General features: G+C 31.8%; 1 protein-coding gene across 13 annotated transcripts in view; it reads right to left on the bottom strand.

Annotated features, from left to right (window-relative positions):
- The window catches only part of LOC123563751 (protein pangolin, isoforms A/H/I/S-like), a 97,789-nt gene that overhangs the window by 35,734 nt on the left and 43,597 nt on the right, over positions 1-18,458 (bottom strand). The window contains exon 1 of one of the 13 annotated variants that reach the window (XM_045356751.2): positions 17,063-17,529. The exons of 11 other annotated variants lie outside the window; for them this stretch is intronic. In XM_045356751.2, the coding sequence (XP_045212686.1) occupies positions 17,063-17,149 (87 nt within the window). In that variant the 5' untranslated portion in view covers positions 17,150-17,529. Of the gene's footprint in view, positions 1-1,781; positions 2,795-17,062; positions 17,530-18,458 lie in introns of those variants that run through there. One more of the 13 variants, XM_045356750.2, reaches the window with a different exon arrangement.

Genomic DNA, 18,458 nt, shown 5'->3' on the forward strand with positions numbered 1-18,458 from the left:
TTTGCTATTATACATCCCTGAACCTAAAACAGTGGATAAAAGTAGCACTCTTTCTTGGTCGCAACAGAAGCACTGACGTTATCGCACGTTAATGTGACGTCATTTTAGCGTAAGCGTGTTTTAACAAAAACAAGCGTATCAGAATGTTAAATATCTTGAAGATTTTCTAAGAAAGTACTTTTATTTTTATACCTTTATGAATATGTTCAAAACTGAAGTGTTCTGGGCAATCAAAAAATAGAGTAAAACTTTTAAGTATGTGATGAATTTTATATCCTTGGAGTAACTGTTGACTTTCACCTTGTTAAAAAAATTAAAAGTTCTAATGAACAGTTTTAAATGCATCTTAATAATAAAACAAATCAGGAAAATTTCCAGAAATTTTTATCATGAACATTTTTTTCCTTCAGAATTTTGTTGAAACCATCTTGAATTGTATTAAAGTTTGATATAAATTTACTGAAAGGCAAATTTATAAGTATTGTTATAAAATTTACATAACAATGATTTTTGTACTATTAAGATTTTTAGAATATAATTATAAGCTTTTTAAAACTGTAATCCTGGAGAACATCTAATGAGATTATGCCAAATTTGCTACAAAAAATATGCTGAGGAAATAAATTTGCAACAAACTTTTACACCAAACAATCAGCGTCTTATAGTTGTAGACAGTTTTTTCATATATTTCAGAACATAACTGAAAATTGCTCTACAAAATCAGGAATATGTCGCAGAAATTAAGGTTCAAGAACTCGATTCATCTACAAGAAATGGCGGAGAAAAGAAAATATTTAAAAAATAGCGGAAACTTCATTCAATTTAAAATTAATGTATATTTACATTTCCACCGGACTTTCCTTGTCAGCAATTTAGGGGTATGTGGATTGTGACTTTGTCAGAAATTTAGGGGAATTAACTGATTTTTTTTTTTTTTTTTTCAAATATGGTAATATTTACAAATAAATACCATGGTAGGTTAATATTAGCCCTAAAGCCTGAATGATAAATATTTAACAGTGTTTAAATATTTTCATAACTTATAATTTCAAACCAACATAAACTTGAATGGCCTTGTAACAGCACGAAATTAAAGATTACTAATTATGATTTTCTATTTCAGATATCAGATAATTTATTCCGCTGCATCCGATTTCAATATTTTCAGAACATCATTATTACAACTGCAATAAAATATCCATTCTAATTGCCATTCTGTGATGCTGAAATTAAATTTCAGTACATGTGCAAAGTGATAAAATAATATTTAAATATTCATAATCAATACAATCCAATTTAGACATTGTATATGACATGTAAATTCATACAAAATATGTAAAATGTAATACATGCCGACGGTAAGACAGCTGTCATGTAGAATTTAATTTTATTTCAAAATTATGATCTATCACTGTTTCTTTTCTAAACTTTTTTTACAAAAAAAATCTGTACAATATGTTTAAATCTCTCGATTCCTCACATGACATTGTAGGGTTAACTTGTATCAAAATTTAGGTCCAAAAAGCATAACCATGTGACTTCTGTAAATACTGATATGTTGGACTTAAATGTGTAGTATCATTTAATTTTTTTTATAAAAATTGATCATTTAGTTACGGAAATTATTACTTAATATAATGATTAAATACGTTTTACAAATTACAGAGGAAAAACAAGTAAATCTAAGATCACAGAAAACCTCAAATACATAAATTACTATACTTATGGGAAAAAAAAAAATACATTATCATTAAATCATTATGAACCTTTACAAAACTTACTAAATGTTCATGAAGGGCTGTACTACAGCCTAAAAGACAGGTTTCGGGCCAGATACACACAGGCATTTTTGTACGTATCCACAGGAAGTCTCTATCACGTTCCACAGTTACAGGCGCAGAACTACAACCCGAGCGACAACCCGTGGCAGCCGCCTCACATTCTTTGCAACCAGCAACACCAACGGATGTCTTTGCTAATGAATCCCACATGTTTCCGAGAAATTGTCACAGATATATTGTTCATAATGACTTCATGTCGAGTGATGCCATAAAATTATCACAAAACTGGTTAACTTCTTTTCAGTAAGTACTAGTCACATGTACAGAATTCTTGATCTTGCAGGGAAAAAGCAACAGAAACATCTAAATGGTGAAAATATTCACAGTCCCTACAGCATTGCGACACCTCGGCTGACACGTACACAAGCGGCTATTTGATAACCAGAAATTACGTGCCTACATTGTTTGATTAACCATACTATAGCTACCTGCGGCAGGTATAGGAAGGTAAGCTAATTAATACTAATTATTGTCCACTGTCACAAGTTACAGCTCCTGTCAGTCAGCGCACTAATTGATTCTTTATCTTACGTGATTGATTCTTTTTCACTGAAAACTTCTGAAGATCTAAGCTTGCAATTGAAGCGGTTCTGTTTTATATCTATGTTGGCAATAATAACTTTTATTCCAATACTGAACTCTGATTGGCTATTTCCAGTAATCCAATTCAAAAATATTTTAATACTGCATTAATATTATCCAAGAATTATGAAAATGAGCTAATAACATATGTCCGTTCACAACCAAGATTTGTCCACAACTGAAGATTTTCTGGGACAATTTGTCTTGTCCCAGAGTAAAATGAAAGTACTATACAATCCATTCATAAATACAAGGCAGATAGGGCTGGACAGAGGTAACGTTAAACATAGAGAAGCAACCGTTTTCACGGCTGGCTTGTTTGAAAATTTGCTATAATCTAACAGTGAACTGATCAGTGATTACAGGAATGTAAACTGAGCCACAAGTGGTAGCTTTAGAAGTGGCGGTATTTTCTGATTCTATTATCACGCATTTAATAACTAGTTGGCCGACCCTGTACAGTGGTGTCTGCCCTCCTCATATATCATGTCAGATTTAACACTGTGACACTTGACAGATTGATGGCTAGCACACACAACAGCCAACTAAACAATAATGGAACTACTACACTCACTGAATCCTGATGGAGGGGCATCCCATTTCTGTAGGGGAGATAGCTGCAGGGGCATACACTTATTTGTGGAATGGAATGAGATACTTATTCCATTCCATTCCATTCCAGTATCTCATTCCATTCCATTCCAAACTTCCATTCATTTTGGTAATGCCCCAGAATATTTAATTGGAATCAAGCATGTCAAGGGCAAACTAGCGTACTTAGAGTATGATGCAGTCTTGACAAGTAGTCTGAAGCTGTGGGATCTAATCTTGTCATGCTATTTTTCGTGTCCTCACCTACACAGTACTCTGTATAAGTTCAAATTGAATAAAAATGTCTGGCTTTGGATCCAAATGAGTTGCGGTTTGTGTTTTGGAGTTTAACTAATAATTTTTTCATTCATATCAAGACGATTAGTTTAGTGACATACCGTTTCTGGGCAAGCTACCGCAGTTTACCAGTACTTGATGCACAATTTCCTATACGAAGTAACAATTTCCCTTATTGGAACAGAAGGGGGTGAATGACTAAATGCCATGGGAAATGCTCCGACCTGGATTCGGAATTGAACCCACGTCCCCCCATGAGGGACCAGCGCTCCAAATGAACATCAGAATAAATAACTTGGCCCTATTTTTTAATGTTTCAAAGCAAAACAAATAATCCATTCTGATATCACTCGATCCCTGATCCCTATTCCACCTCCACCCCCGCCCCCTACACCCTTCCTCCTTAATTAAATAAAATCAGACCCAAAAAGAATCTAATGACCTAATGACCTTGTTATTTCTGGCAAAACAACAATAACATAGCCATCTGAATAATTTCAAATATAACAATAAGACAATAACTGTGAGATAAATTTCTGCAAGAGATATCCCTTGAGATTGTCCAACAGTTAAATGAACCAATTCTACCTAAAGTTGAACTTTGGTTTGTCAATCTGTTACAAATGGCAATGAGATACATTTTGTACTAGTATGACCTAAAGATGTAAACAAATCAGTATGTTTTGGAATGGAATGGAATGGAAGGAGATAGTGAAATGGAATGGAATGGAATAAGTATCTCATTCCATTCCACAAATAAGTGTATGCCAGCTGCAGGACACTGATTGGTTAATAGTAAGGGGAAATAGGGCCAGATAATCAGGCGTGGAGAAGATATGCTTGACATGTGGCTATCATTCCAATACACTGACATGCATTGAGAACTGATTGATTTGGCTTGCAGCTTCATCTGTATCATCATCATGGTTGGTATCAATTTCTGACATTTAAAGGCAGTCAAATATGTAATTTTTACCTTTTTATACATTCTGGCTAGAAAAACAAGAGTAAAATAAAATATATTATCTTTAACTTTGAATAACTTTTATTAAATTTTGTATTTATCTATCCTCAATATTTTTAAATTTTACATTTTATTTCTTTTGATATAATTATGTACATAAATAATATTTTATGTTTAACTGGTTTTTTTTTTTTAAACATTGATTAGGTTACTAAAATCACCTACAGATATATACCTGCCCTGTAAAGCATTTTAATTCATGATGATACTGTATATTAATGACTCTTCTGATTATGATACACAAAAGGGAGATAATAAAATGTCCAAAATCAAAATAACTACCATACAAGGTTCATGAAGTAGTTTTGGTTACCTCCACTGCTCAGACAAATTAGTAGTACAGGCTTCCTGTGTTTATTAGAGATATTTTTTATCTGCTTTTCATAACAGATAATTTAGCAATGTATAGTTCTACTAATAATCATTTAGGAAAAGTGGCAGATGACTACAGGCATTTTCTCTGGGTTTTGGAGGTCTCTGGTCAAATTGGGAAATTTTTCCATAACTGGGAAAAAGTAATGATAAACTTAACAGAGTAAAACGTCAAATAAGAGCCATAACTTGAATTTATTGCAACAAAGAGTTTTAGGTATGCAAGTAAATTTTGCCAAAAATTCATTTCAGTAAAATCTTAAGATATTTTTTGTTTATTAATTTTGTTTCTTATTGTTTTAATTATTGGGTTGGGGCACTGGCACCAGACCAGAAAAGTGAATATACCATACATACTGATCAACTGATAATACCACAGACACACTTTCTATGCTTTCATCAACATAACAGAAACAAGAGGGCCAAGATGGCCCTAGGTCGCTCACCTAAGAAACACACCATAACAGTGTAAAGCATGTTTGACCTAGTGATTTCATGGAAACAAATATTCTGACCAATTTTCATTAAGATTGGACCAAAAAATTGGTCTCTTGCGATAAAACAAGCATTTTCCTAGATATGACCTAGTTTTTGACCCTAGATGACCCATGTTCAAACTCGACCTAGATTTTATCAAGGCAATCATTCTGACCAAAATTCATGAAGATCAATTGAAAAATACAGCCTCTATCAAATACACAAGTTTTTTCTTTGATTTGACCAAGTGACCTAGTTTTTGACCTCAGATGACCCATATTCAAATTCGGCCTAGATTTCATTAAGGCAATCATCCTGACCAAATTTCATAAAAATCAATTGAAAAAAAAAAACAGTCTCTATCGCATACACAAGATTTTTCTTTAATTTGACCTAGTGACCTAGTTTTTGACCTCAGATAACCCATATTCAAACTCGACCTAGATTTCATCAAGACAATCACTCTGACCAAATTTCATGAAGATCAATTGAAAACTACATCCTCTATTGCATACACAATGTTTTTCTTCGATTTGACCTAGTGACCTTGTTTTTGACCCCAGATGACCCATTTTCGAACTCGGCCTAAATTTTATCAAGGTAATCATTCTGGCTAAATTTCATGAAGATCAGTTGAAAAATACAGCCTCTATCGCATACACAAGGTTTTTTCTTAATTTGACCTAGTGACCTAGTTTTTGATCCCAGATGACCCATTTTCGAACTCGGCCTAGAGTTCATCAAGGTAATCATTCTGACCAAAATTCATGAAGATCAATTGAAAAATACCGCCTCTATTGCATACATAAGGTTTTTCTTTGATTTGACCTAGTGACCTAGTTTTTGACCCGAGATGACCCATTTTTGAACTTGGCCTAGATTTCATCAAGGTTATCATTCTGACCAATATTCATAAAGATTAATTGAACAAGAGCTGTCTCCATAGGATGACACATGCCCCCGATGGCACTTTGAATGAATAGTTATGGCCAATGTTAGAGTTTAGGACCTTTGACCTACGGACCTGGGTCTTGCGCGTGGCACGTCGTCTTACTGTGGTACACATCCATGCCCAATATTTTTAAAATCCAAGCATGAATGACAAAGATATGGACCGGACACGCCCATCAATGCACTATGTTGAAATATGACCTTTAACGTCTAAGTGTGACCTTGACCTTTGAGCTACGGACCTGGGTCTTGCGCACGACACGTCGTCTTACTGTGGTACACATTTATGCCAAGTTATTTGAACATCCATCCATGGATGACAAAGATATGGACCGGACACGAATGCACTATCATGAAAAATGACCTTTAACGTCTAAGTGTGACCTTGACCTTTGAGCTACGGACCTGGGTCTTGCACGCGACACGTCGTCTTACTGTGGTACACATTCATGCCAAGTTATTTGAAAATCCATCCATGGATGACAAAGATATGGACCGGACACGCCCAACTATCATGAAAAATGACCTTTAACGTCTAAGTGTGACCTTGACCTTTGAGCTACGGACCTGGGTCTTTCGCGCGACACGTCGTCTTACTGTGGTACACATTCATGCCAAGTTATTTGAAAATCCATCCATCGATGACAAAGATATGGACCGGACACGAAAATTGCGGACAGACTGACAGACCGACAGACTGACAGACGGTTCAAAAACTATATGCCTCCCTTCGGGGGCATAAAAATACAGCCTCTATTGCATACACAAGGTTTTTCTTTGATTTGACCTAGTGACCTAGTTTTTAACCCGAGATGACCCATTTTCGAACTCGGCCTAGACTTCATCAAGGTTATCATTCTGACCAATATTCATGAAGATTAATTGAAAAATACAGCCTCTATCGCATACACAAGCTAAATGTTGACAGACGACAGACGACGGACGACGGACATCGAGCGATCAGAAAAACTCACCTGAGCATTGCTCAGGTGAGCTAAAAAAGGGATTTTTTGCTTTATAGCCATAACATGGCAAGGGGAAGAATACCGACCCCACAGGACAGGTAGAGGGAGTTCTGGTTGAGTTGCCATGTATTATTTGATATGGGTGCACCAATTACTCATCAAGATTATAATTATTGACAGATCATTGCAGGATGGATAAATGAGTTCATCCAAATCAATTATAAATAATAAACCTGTTTGTATCTGCTTAACTGTCATTTTTTCTTAAATCATAAATGATCGGTAATTCTATTCTTTTTCTTCTGTAGGTAGTCTGGGTACACTCGTGTCAGTTCGGTTTGAACTGTGTATGGCATAACTGAATCCAGTGACTCCAAGATTTTTACTTCAATTGCATGGGGGCGAATAAGACCATTAACATTACATGACATTTGTTTCATGCTGGGGGCCAATAAAGTAATAATAAACAATACATAACATTTGTGTTCATGTGGGGGGGCCAAAAAGATAACAATAAACAATACACGACATTTGTGTTCTAGGGTGGGGGGCAATAAGATAATAATGAACAATACATGACATTTGTGTTCATGCTGGTGGCCCAATAAGATAATAATGAACGAAACATGACATTTGTGTTCATGCTGGTGGCCCAATAAGATAATAATGAACGAAACATGACATTTGTGTTCATGCTGGTGGCCCAATAAGATAATAATGAACAATACATGACATTTGTGTTCATGCTTGGGGCCCAATAAGATAATAATGAACAATGCATGACATTTGTGTTTATGCTGGGGGCCAATAAGATAATAATGAACAAAACATGACATTTGTGTTCATGCTGGAGGCCCATAAAGATAATAATGAACAAAACATAAGATTGTTCATGGGGGGACCAATAAGTGTGTGTGTGTGTCTTTTCGGGTTTAACGTCTTTTTCAACAATTTTTCAGTCATATAAATCACGGGGCCAGTAAGATAATAATGAAGAATACATGACATTTGTGTTCATGCGTGGCCCAATAAGATAATAATGAACAATACGTGACATTTGTGTTCATGCGGGGGGCCAATAAGACCATGATGAATACACAACATTAATTTTGTGTTCAAGCGTGGGCCAAAAAGACATTGAAGAATACATGATATTAATTTTGTGTTCATGCGGGGGGCCAAAAAGACCATGAAAAATACACAACATTAATTTTGTGTTGATGCAGGAGCCAATAAGACTGGGAATAAGACCATGAAGAATATATGACATTAATTTTGTGTTGATGCAGGGACCAGTAAGACCATGAACAATACATGTGTTCATGTGGGGCAAAACAGACCATGAACAATGTGTGTTCAGGGGGGTGGAGAAGCAAACATGAATGTCATTAATCATACAATTGTAAGTATATTTTTTCATGAACAGCAAAACTGACCATGAGCAATACACTAGTATAAACAATCATATTTTCAGGGCAACAAAAAATGAACTAGAGCTGCTTTTGAGAAAAGCGCATGTCTCCCACAACTGCCTTATCAGACTTTCAGTGTTTTGATTATCAAAAAAAAAAACAAGTTTCAAGGGCCATAATTCCGAAGTGCCTGCGCCAATTTGGCTAGTAATCAAACTTGGCTGAGGACTTATTGGCAAACACATTTTGTTCAAATTTGATGAAGATCCGATGAGAAATGTTCGACTTAAAGAGTGTGGACAAGATTTGTGACAGGCACACAGTTAACTTACTTTATATCAAACTTCTTGAAAAAAAAAAGAATTCTATTCATGTTCATAAGGTAGCTCTGACTGGACAGCCATTTGATTTTGTCCATTTTGTTTGTATTGGGTTTAACGCCATTTTCAGTATTTCAGTTACTTTACAACAGGCAGTTAACCCAATCAGTGTTCCTGTACCAGTACAAACCTGTTCTTCACAAGTAACTGCCAACTTCCCCACATGAATCAGAGGTAGAGGACAAATAATTACAGACATAATGCCTTTTATCAAATCGTCATGTAGAACATACGGCCTGCCCTGGGATCAAGCTAACAACCCTGCGATCTGTAGATCTGCGCTCTCAGTAGTGGGCTAAGCAGCGGGCATGACAGCGAGTTCAGAAGAGCTATTAGTGCTCAAGTGAACCTTTAACAGTTATTATTCTAAACCTTGTGTGCAATATTCAACTGCCATAAAAGCTTTTCAGACTCAAATATAAATGTTTCAAACCAGTGATAGCAATACATGTTAAAGAAAACCTCGATTTTTTCTAATTAAAATTTTGCCACATGTGAAATAAGTGTTTTAATTAGCAGTTATATAACATTTCAACAAAAGTGAAATATACTAAGTACTAATTAATATTTTCTGATTTATACTAATATAATATACAGTTATAACCTCCACACATTGTAACAAATTATTACCCAACTCTCATAATAAGATGGAAATTCATTTTCAAGAAAGCACCTGCACGATCTATAGAGCTATTCATTTCTGGAAGGACAGAAAGAAAAATCACAAAAACTGGCAGAAAATGTATAAATTTTACACAATTATTATTACTGCTCCATAATTATTACGAAGATTCTATGACTGAGAGCTGAATGAACCTGAAGCTATGGTAATCTATTTAGTTTAAAATCATTTTAAGTAGTTTTCATTCTTCCAAGAGGAATTAATTAACTGCCATATTTTATAAGACTTTTTGATATCTTTTGATAAAAATCCCTGATCATAATTTCCTCTAGAGGGAAAGGTTTAAAGGCCATTTATTTATGTGATCATGTAGAATTTAATTTTAAAGACCATCACAGGTCTACTTTCGTCTTCTTCCAAACAAAAAAAAAAAAAAGAGAAAACAAATATTGAAAAATTCAGCTACCTGTCTATATGCCTGCTTAAGTCAGTAAATAAAAGCTGGAATATATTCAAAACTCAGTTATGTTTCATCCACTAAACTATACAACATGTATGTTTCAGTTATTTTGATAGGTATTCAAACTGATCAAATTATAATTTATAGGGAAAAAGATTGTACATGAATCAAAATCTTCAAAAATTTCAACAGTGGTAAAGTTCACTATGTAAAATACAAGTCTTGCAAAGTAACAGTAACTACCATACATATATCAATAACTGCACTTCGGTCATTTATTTATAAATTACTTTTACATCAGAAAATTATAAATTACAGTAATCAGGTTACATAATTTTTACAAAACTATTAAAATTTTGATCAAGAACTGTAATTTGATTACAAAATGTTTATATAACAACAATTAATTTGTTCAATAACTGTAATTTAATAATAATTGTTCATATAACAAGCTGATAAATAATATAAGTAACAATATCCTCATTTACTGTAATTTGATCACATGTATTGTTTACAAAATAATGTGATCAATTACTGTAATATGATAACAATATGTTCACATAATTACTATTGCAATCTGATTACATAATGTTGATATAATTTGACCAATTACTACAATATGATAACATAATGTTTACACCAAACATAATTGTAATTCAATTACATAATACTGACATAATTTGATAAATTACAGCAATATAATAAGATAATGTTAACACAAAAATTATTGTGATTCAATTAATTAACACTGACAAAATACTTGATAAATTACAGCAATATAGTAAGATAATGTTATGTTAACACAAAATTATTGTAATTAACTTACATAAACTGACATAAATTGATCAATTATTGTAATATGATAACATAACGTTGACATAATATGACCAATATTACTGTTATCTGATTAAATAATAGTAATAAAAAAAATTAATCAATTACTACAATATGATAACAAAATGTTAACATAATAACTATTGTTATCTGAATAAATAATGTTGACATAATTTGATTAATTACTGTAATTTGGTTGCATGTTTGCATTCTTATTTGATATGAATACATTCTGTAATGTCTTTACAAAATACCTGGACACTTTCAGGGTTGCCAGCACTCTAGGTGAATAAAATTTCCTGACATTTCCCTGACTTTTCCCTGACCAATTCATGTTTTTCACTGACCAAAAATGCCAAATATTTAAACGGCCTCCTAACATCCCCTATAGCCGTCCAATCCTCCCATTATTTTTTTTCCAAATGTTTTGTATTTATTTTCCAATATATTAAACATAAACATCAAACACAATGATACTAAGCATGGTTTTCTTTCTTGTATGACTGTTTGGTGGTCAAGTCAATGAAACATAATCGTGACTATTGGTCAGTGAAACCTAATTATTAAGAGATACATATCAAAAGCATCTTTGCAAGACATGTAACTATCAAAAATCTAACATCTTTTAAGGTACACTTTCCTCATGGTAAAAACAATAAAGTATGGTTAATAACAAGACCATTGGAAACCTGCTAGTATTAGCAAAATATCATTCTCAAAAATCCAAGATCTGTTATTATACAGTTTCCTAGAGGCAAAAACAATAAAACACCATGACTAATAGCAAGAAAAATGGGGGATTTAAACAAATTAAATGCATGTTACAGTATTACATCATAAAACCTTGTTTTTAATTACTTAAATTTAATGCTTGAAGATTGCCATAGCCACAAAAGTTTAAAATGATTAACTTCTTGAGCTTTGAAATCATTTTTCCCTGACTTTTCAGAATTTTCATTTTTCACTGACCAAATTTTAAAATTCCCTGACAATTCCCTGACCTTGAAAAAGAAAAACCAATTTCCCTGACTTTTCAAGACTGCTGGCAACCCTGACTTTCAATTACCGTAATTTGTGTTTACGTAATTTTGTTTATATTACTATATGATGCATCATCTATTGGTTTTGCTATTACTATTACATGCATCATTTGTAATTTGTGCTTACATGTTTCCAATACTATTTCATGCATCATTTGTAATTTGTGTCAACATAAAGCTTCCATTAATTTTTCATGTTTGCTTTCATAACTACTTGAAACATCACTTATTATTTTGTGCTATTGCTATTGTTATCTGTGAATATACATAAGGTGTCCATTACTGTTTAATGCATCACTTGAAATCTGTGTTTACATTAATGTTTCCATTACTACTTCAATCATTTCTTGTAATTTAATTACTATTACATGCAGGCTTTGTTATTTCTGTTATTATTTTCCGCATCATTTGTAATTTGTATTTACATAACGTTTTGACAGCTACTTCATGCATCACTTGTTATTTTTTAACTACTATTTTATGCATCATTCAAATCTGCATTTTATAACATTTCAATTACTATTTGATGCATCACTTGTAATTTGTGTTAACATTGAGTTTCCATTACTATTTCAAGCATCACTTGTAATTTGTGTTAACATTGAGTTTCCATTACTATTTCAAGCATCACTTGTAATTTGTGTTAACATTGAGTTTCCATTACTATTTAAAGCATCACTTGTTGGTTTTGTTATTACTATTTTATGCATCATTTGTGGTTACATAATGTTAAATTTACATTACTATTTTATTCATAATTTTATTTTGATAACATAGTTTGTGTTACTCAAGGTTTAATATAAAGTAAATGTAATTTAGACACATAACAGTTCAATTTGATTAAATTACAATTTTACCATTAATAGATTACTATATATACACTATTATACTATGCTTACAATTAAATTATTTCAAATTTTTGAGAAAAAAAGTCACAGAAGACGTTTTAAGAATTTTGTTTTAAAAGTTCCTGAAAATGAAAGCAAATAGACAAAGTTGTGTATATAATAGCCGTTCATTAGAAAAGCAGTCTTTCTTTTGGTTTTTTAAAATAACCTTTCAGTAGAATTGCAGCCTTTCTCTTGTCTGGAATAGCCTTTCAAAAGAAAATCTTAGTCTTTCTTTTGTTTTTAATAGCCTTTCAGAAGAAAAGCAGTCTTTCTTTTGTTTGGATAGCCTTTCAGTACAAAAAATAGTCTTTCTTTTGTTATTAATAGCCTTTCAGTAGAATAGCAGTCTTTCTTTTGTTTTTAATAGCCTTTCAGTAGAAAAAATGTCTTTCTTTTGTTTGGAATAGCTTTCAGTAAAAAATTAATCTTTCTTTTGTTTTTAATAGACTTTCAGTAGAATAGTCTTTCTTTTGTTGGAATAGCTTTAAAGTGCAAGTTATCTTTGAGAGACCAACTGACTCAATGTACAATCTATTTTGCATTCACAAAAACTTTATTCAAAATCTCATATCAAATGTCAATATATTTATTTGACAGATTTCAGTTTGCGGTTAAAGTGACACCTTAAGATTTATCAGGTACAAATATGGCCAGTCATGGTGTTACGCACTACCTTATCCTGGCTTGTGAATATCGCAAGTATTATAAACTCTACCCCATACCAAGTATGAATAATGCCCCACCTTGTTTATAGTATTTTTTGACGAAAAGTTGAATAAAGAATTAATCATATGTAAGACTATATTTTCATTAAAAAATAAACATTTCTTTGATATAATGCAGTTTTAAACGATCTGTCACATAAATCTCTAATGTGACATATTAAGTAGAAATAATACCAGTCTCACTATTAAACAAATCGGCAGTTGATACTAGGAGAATGAATAATACATGCTACGCAAATTCACGTAATTGGAAACATGACCAAATAAACAAAAAAATATTTTATATAAAAATGTCATATCGGCATGAAAATTTCAATTTTTACTGCTGGGTGCTTCTAATATTTTTATTTTCGTATCATTTAATATTAATTAACATAAGCAGTATAAAGAAAAAAATAAACATTGGTAAATTTTTTTTCACAAATTGTTACATTATATTAGGTAAAATTATAGCCAAAACCCTATAAAAAATATCTGTACCAAAACAAGCTGTGACATCTTTTAAGTTAGTTGTTTTGTTTTATCACAAAATGAACCTATATTTTATTTACACTTAAATCTTTATAAATTAAATGCCAGATAATTTGACATACAAATTTTTCAAAGGAAAGGGGAGGAGTTTATTTTTCTATTTCTGATCATTGTATTGTTCTTGAAACCAGACCTAGGTTCTTATTTGATTAATGCTTATCCAGTATTTCCAAAATATAGAACACATAAAATGAAGAAATATAGTTACTGATGCATACTGTTACCAATAAGTGACCAAACACCACTATTTTCTTTTCAAATTTAAAATATCTATTTTTATTTCTCTTTTTTTTTTATCAAAATTATTCTTCTCTACAAAGCAGCTTTTCAAGTAGATTTTGTTACATTCAAGCAGTCTTTTATTCATTTTTTTTTTTATTTCAATTATTTTTGGGTTAATTAATTTCATAGACTAGACCCAAAGTCAAGGTTTGTGTGAACCCTGTAAAACTGAAAAAAATATATATAGCAGTCTATAAGTCAAATAAAGGAATAAAAACACTTCCCAAAATACCAGTATTACATTGCAAAACCGCAACAGTTTGGGGTTTTTTTTTGAGCAACATGAAAAATTGTATGCTGGTGGGATGATACTGAAGAAAATAACATATATGAGCCATGCCATGAGAAAACCAACATAGTGGGTATGCGACCAGCATGGATCCAGACCAGCCTGCGCATCCGCGCAGTCTGGTCAGGCTCCATGCTGGTCGCTTTTAAAGCCTATTGGAATTGGAGAAACTGTTAGCGAACAGCATGGATCCTGACCAGACTGCGCGGATGCGCAGGCTGGTCTGGATCCATGCTGGTCGCATACCCACTATGTTGGTTTTCCCATGGCACGGCCCATATATGCTCAAAAACACCATTTCTGAATTTCTGAGTGTAAAAACCTGTTTCATAAACAGAAAAAATATAACATTGAAATCAAAATAAATAATTATTTCTCTGAAAAAGAGCTTAGTATTTTATTGAATTTTATCTGTTTATCATCAGAATAACAATATATAATACAAAACAGGATTTTAAGTTCATTTTATAACTGTGTAAGGAAACCTTTTAAAGGTATACCTACTTATAAGGATTTTAATAGTTTTATGTCAATGACTTAGTCATCTTACTAAATATTAGGTTTTAGAATATGTAAATGTATAAAACTAGTGTATAGATCAAACTGTCTCTAATATTTCTGTATAGAAAGGCATACATGTTATAAAATATTTTAATAATGAACTGTACATATGAAGAGACATAAATAAGCTATCTGACTTGACTTGACTTGACTTGTATAATTGAACTGATTTTTTTTTAAGTCCAGGTTATTGTATTAATGAACTGATTTTAATACTTGATTATCAATTATCAGTATAAAAAGCATCATGTTTCAAGTTAAAACATCAATTATAGTTCTAGTTCTTTAAATTTTTTAATAAGACATTAAATTTTGTAACATGTTGACAGAGTAATTACAAAACAAATGGGGAAAAATGTACAGGAAATAGATTCAATAATAATTCCCAGTTAATGATACCACAGGGCAGTGCAGTTGTCAATATTTACTATAATTACTAAGTAGAAATATGAATATCAATTTCTACAATATATATATATATACAGCAATATATTGGGGCTACTTTCTAAATTTCATGTGGTACAATTAATATAATTATGTTAAATATAACAATAAATAGGGCATTTACTTAAAGAACTCAATAGCACAACTTTTTTTGCATAAAATTGTATAAACTACTTTATTTTCCATTTTCGTTAATTTTTAATTTTCAAAAAATATTCAAAATTAAAGTTATATCATATTTACCCCATGTCAAATGATTTTCATGCATTTACTATTGTTGATTATACTTGAATTCTGAGGTACATAAAATTTACCAACAGGTCTAAGCAATTAAATTTCAAATATGTTAGATAAAAAAATTAATGTGACATATAAGAAGTACGGAGAATGAACACAGTTTTTGAATATTCTGTTTTTAATTTAAAGAGTCAAGTCCTATCAAAGACATTTTAGAGAAAAGTGAGGAAAAGTTAAGTACGAAGGGCAGTAATCCATACAGGCTTATTTTAATTTCTAAACCAACTACTGAACAAGACTGCACTAGTAGTCTCCCTTACACCAACATGATAATTTTCTTAACAGGTGTTCTCTATTAAAATTGAAAGCAATAAACAAGATGCTTATCACCTTCCATCAAAGATTAGCAGTTTTAATGGTATCTTTATTTTCAATAGATATGAATAAAACATTAGGAGACAAATTAAAGAAACAATTTTCACAGTAAACTTTCAATTTAGAACATTTAATAAACTATTACTTCGGAGTGAAGTATTGAAAATCAATTTTGAACAAAGAAAATCATATTTTACACATTGCTGAAGAAAGTTATTTTCAAGCAGGATAAAAATTGTTTTAGTTGTTATTTCTTACTTCTCAGATATCTCTCTATGAAGAATTTTTTAATGTTACATAACTCAATATTATCATCACACTATAAATCTTTGTTAAAATTGAAATTGCATTGCGAGTTATTTCCGTATTTCAATCAACGTATTTTCTTTGCCGTGGTTTTACATAAAGTTACATCACTTAATAGACTCAGTGGATTATTTTTTGTTCAAGCAACAATGAATTTATTTGTGAAAATGCAATAAAAGTCATAATATTAATTAAAATCCAAACTAAAGTCAGACTGCAAAATGTTTTGCCACTATAGATGCTTCGACCAGGTCTATTTTTAGGATAAATGCTGACTTTTAATTTTTGTAAAACATACATTTATAATCTAAAGATTACTATTGAAAGTGTTTTAAAACAAAGATATTGAATAAATTTAATTAAAAATAGCAATTTAGTCTAAAAATATTATTGTTTTTTATTCCAGATTTTTATTTGATACAGCTCTGTGGGGAAATTCTGTACGCAGAAAATATTATTACAAAATATTAGGCAAACACGGAAAGAAATAAACTAACTTCACAATAATTGAATCTTCTTTTTCTACAACAAGAGAGAAGAAATTAAAGAAAAGAATCGAGTTATACGTATTTACCTCTGCTATATTCTGTCCATTTTCCTCGTAAGTATCATTAAATGTAATGGGATCAAATTCTGGAAACTCCAAATGTAAATTATCCATATCCAAAGCAGAAACCTCCAAACCTTGCACACCTTTCAACTGTTGTGTCACTTTCCGTGTAAGCCCTTTTACTTTACAATGTCTTAATTGAACTGCTTCAGAACAAAATATGCCCTTAAAAAAAACCTGTTTAAATATTCCCCTTCATGCAGCAAGAACAAAGAGAAGACAAGCACAATTTAATTTAATCGTTTAAAGCATTAACCATATTAATTGATGTAAGAAATTCCAGGATTTTGATTTGAAAACTTCCGTTTCCCGAGTGACTACCCTTACTGGATAAAAACCAACATCGGTCTATGCGAGGCATTTCCAACAAAGCAATAGTAAACATTGTGCCTTCGTTTCATGTGAGAAGATCAAAGAAAGCTTTGCTTGAAGAACTTACATAAAAAACTACAGCCATGTTTGATGTCTTATTTATGTCAGATTAAAAATACATGCTTCTTTTAGAACCCGTGTGTAACTGTAGCAGGCCTAGCTACGTACACGGCACCAAACTATCTGAGCCGAACACCGGAGCAATCGAAAACACAAAATACACATTGTAACTGGTGCATTGTTTGATCAGTTATTTTATGTAAGTGAACTGGTAACTTCAAAGGAACGCTGACTTCAACTTCAAACAATCAATTTCCTACAGCATGCCCAAAACAGATGAATGGCATGCATGTTTTACCAGCCATATAATATGAAAATTTCACAAAAATAAAAACTTGGCTTTCTTCTCAAAATTCTCTTGGTTTTCTAATAATTGAATGGTCCCAGAAAATACTTCTTTTAATTGAATTGCAAGATGATGACTTTAACACGATTGTTATTTTTTATTGTAGCGAATTTTGAATTTTAATGACCTATGCCGACTCAAGCTAGATAAGCATGCACACAGAAATATTTAACTGTCTCCTGTTAAATTCAGACAAACTTGCGTATGAGTATTTCACAAAGAAATTAATTCGTAAGCAAAAACTTTACTAATATTATTATTTCCAAATCTTTCTGAAAAAGTACTTCTATCCAATTAACTTAAGTAAACCTCATGAGTGTATTATTCACAAATGATCAGAAATTTTAGCACTTTGTACAAAGTTGATAAAGATGAACGAGAAAGAAACATTATTCATTATCCCTTGTGGTAACACAAGACCCCTGTTACATAATATTTCAAACCTTTTTGATCTTGTTCTTTCAGAACTACTTTTTTTACAATCATGAAAGCTGCCATTAACAACAGGCTTTTTTTTCTTTCTTTCCGGTGTTTTTGTTGTGGATTGTTTCAAGTTTTGCCTACATTGTTTTAGCACTAGCA

Source organism: Mercenaria mercenaria, chromosome 2, assembly GCF_021730395.1.
Source record: "Mercenaria mercenaria strain notata chromosome 2, MADL_Memer_1, whole genome shotgun sequence".
NCBI lineage: Eukaryota > Metazoa > Mollusca > Bivalvia > Venerida > Veneridae > Mercenaria > Mercenaria mercenaria.